The sequence below is a fragment of the Austrofundulus limnaeus genome, unplaced genomic scaffold (genome assembly GCF_001266775.1).
Source record: "Austrofundulus limnaeus strain Quisiro unplaced genomic scaffold, Austrofundulus_limnaeus-1.0 Scaffold235, whole genome shotgun sequence".
NCBI classification, from domain to species: Eukaryota; Metazoa; Chordata; class Actinopteri; order Cyprinodontiformes; family Rivulidae; genus Austrofundulus; species Austrofundulus limnaeus.
The window spans coordinates 24,138-25,393 of NW_013952637.1; the positions used below are offsets into that span (position 1 = coordinate 24,138).

Consider the following 1,256-nt stretch of genomic DNA (forward strand, 5'->3'; position numbering starts at 1 on the left):
AATATTTAATCAGATATAATAATAAAAATCAAATATTTAATCAGATATTATAATAATAATAAAACTCATGTTTAAAATCTGGGACAAAAATCTCATGAAACTGTTTAAAGTGAAGTCTGTCCTTCCAGCTGAGCCAGGATGTCCGGTAGCTGAAGCACAGTAGGGACGGTGAAGTCTGGTTTCACCGGACCATCCGACTCAGAACCGCTGATCCAAACGGTGGCCCGGACCCCGGCGCTGACGCCCCCCTGAATGTCCGTGTCCAGAGAGTCCCCGACCATCACGCAGTCCTGCGGTTCCACGCCCAGCAGGTGGAAACACGTCCTGAAGATGGACGGGGACGGTTTCTGCTCAGGGTATTCCCCCCCGACCACGACGGCGTGGAAGAGCTCCTCGCAGCGGACCGCCTCCAGCTTCTCCCTCTGCGTCTGCGCCTCCCCGTTGGTCAGCAGCAGCAGCTTGTAGCGGCCGCGGAGCCGCTTCAGGAGGCGGCGGACCTCGGGGGACAGACACAGGACCTGCAGGCGGCTGTTCTTCCACAGGAAGTAGCACTGAGACGCCAGAGAGGGRGGGGCGCGGCGGCCCAGCGTCTCCGCGATGCTTTCCTCCCAGTGACGCACGCGGAGGTCGTCGATGGTTCCGACGGACCCGTCTTTTTGCTCGTGGAGAAGCTTCTGCTTGAATTTCTCACTGATGGTTTGGATGGAGGCGTCATCCAGGTCCAGTTCGGTCTTCAGAAGCTCGCTGGTCTGCCAAGTTCAGACAGAGGACTTCATCAAATAAAAACACCATATAAACATATATAACTAGGTAAATATCAGAAACTTCAGATTAAATGTATTTATCATCAACAACTAGTACCGTCTCTAAGTTAACAGTTTTAGCACTTCCTCCTCCTGGTTGGGGGCGGAGTCTGCCTCAGGTGGAGGAGTCTTGACGTTAGGATATAGCGAGAGATAAATAAATCTTCCTCAGTAAAAAGGATTTGGTCTCGGCTGTCTGAGCTAAATCAATTTATCCAAATCATTCAAGGAGCTTTCAACAGGTAAGATACTTATTGTTAATAACCTACAAAACCCCACTTTAAAGTGTTTSAAGTGTCASTTTAAAGGCAAGCAGAAGAGGGGGGACTTTCAGTGAAACCCTAGGGCTGTTCCTCCAGTAGTCGTAATTGTGATAGATAGATAGATAGATAGATAGATAGATAGATAGATAGATAGATAGATAGATAGATAGATAGATAGATAGATAGATAG

The 1,256-nt window shown here is 48.6% G+C and overlaps 1 protein-coding gene and 1 long non-coding RNA gene across 4 annotated transcripts in view; one reads left to right on the forward strand and one right to left on the reverse strand.

Annotated features, from left to right (window-relative positions):
• Positions 1 to 16: 16 nt before the first annotated feature.
• nanp (N-acetylneuraminic acid phosphatase) overlaps positions 17 to 1,256 on the reverse strand; it is a 1,849-nt gene continuing 609 nt past the window's right edge. Inside the window, exon 2 of the mRNA XM_014019877.1 lies at positions 17 to 749. Within this exon, the coding sequence (XP_013875331.1) occupies positions 105 to 749 (645 nt within the window). The 3' untranslated portion in view covers positions 17 to 104. The remainder of the gene's footprint in view (positions 750 to 1,256) is intronic.
• Positions 759 to 1,256, forward strand: part of LOC106525586 (uncharacterized) — a 9,721-nt gene continuing 9,223 nt past the window's right edge. For all 3 annotated transcript variants that reach the window (XR_001311138.1, XR_001311136.1, XR_001311137.1), the window contains exon 1: positions 759 to 1,045. This is a non-coding gene — a long non-coding RNA (uncharacterized LOC106525586). The remainder of the gene's footprint in view (positions 1,046 to 1,256) is intronic.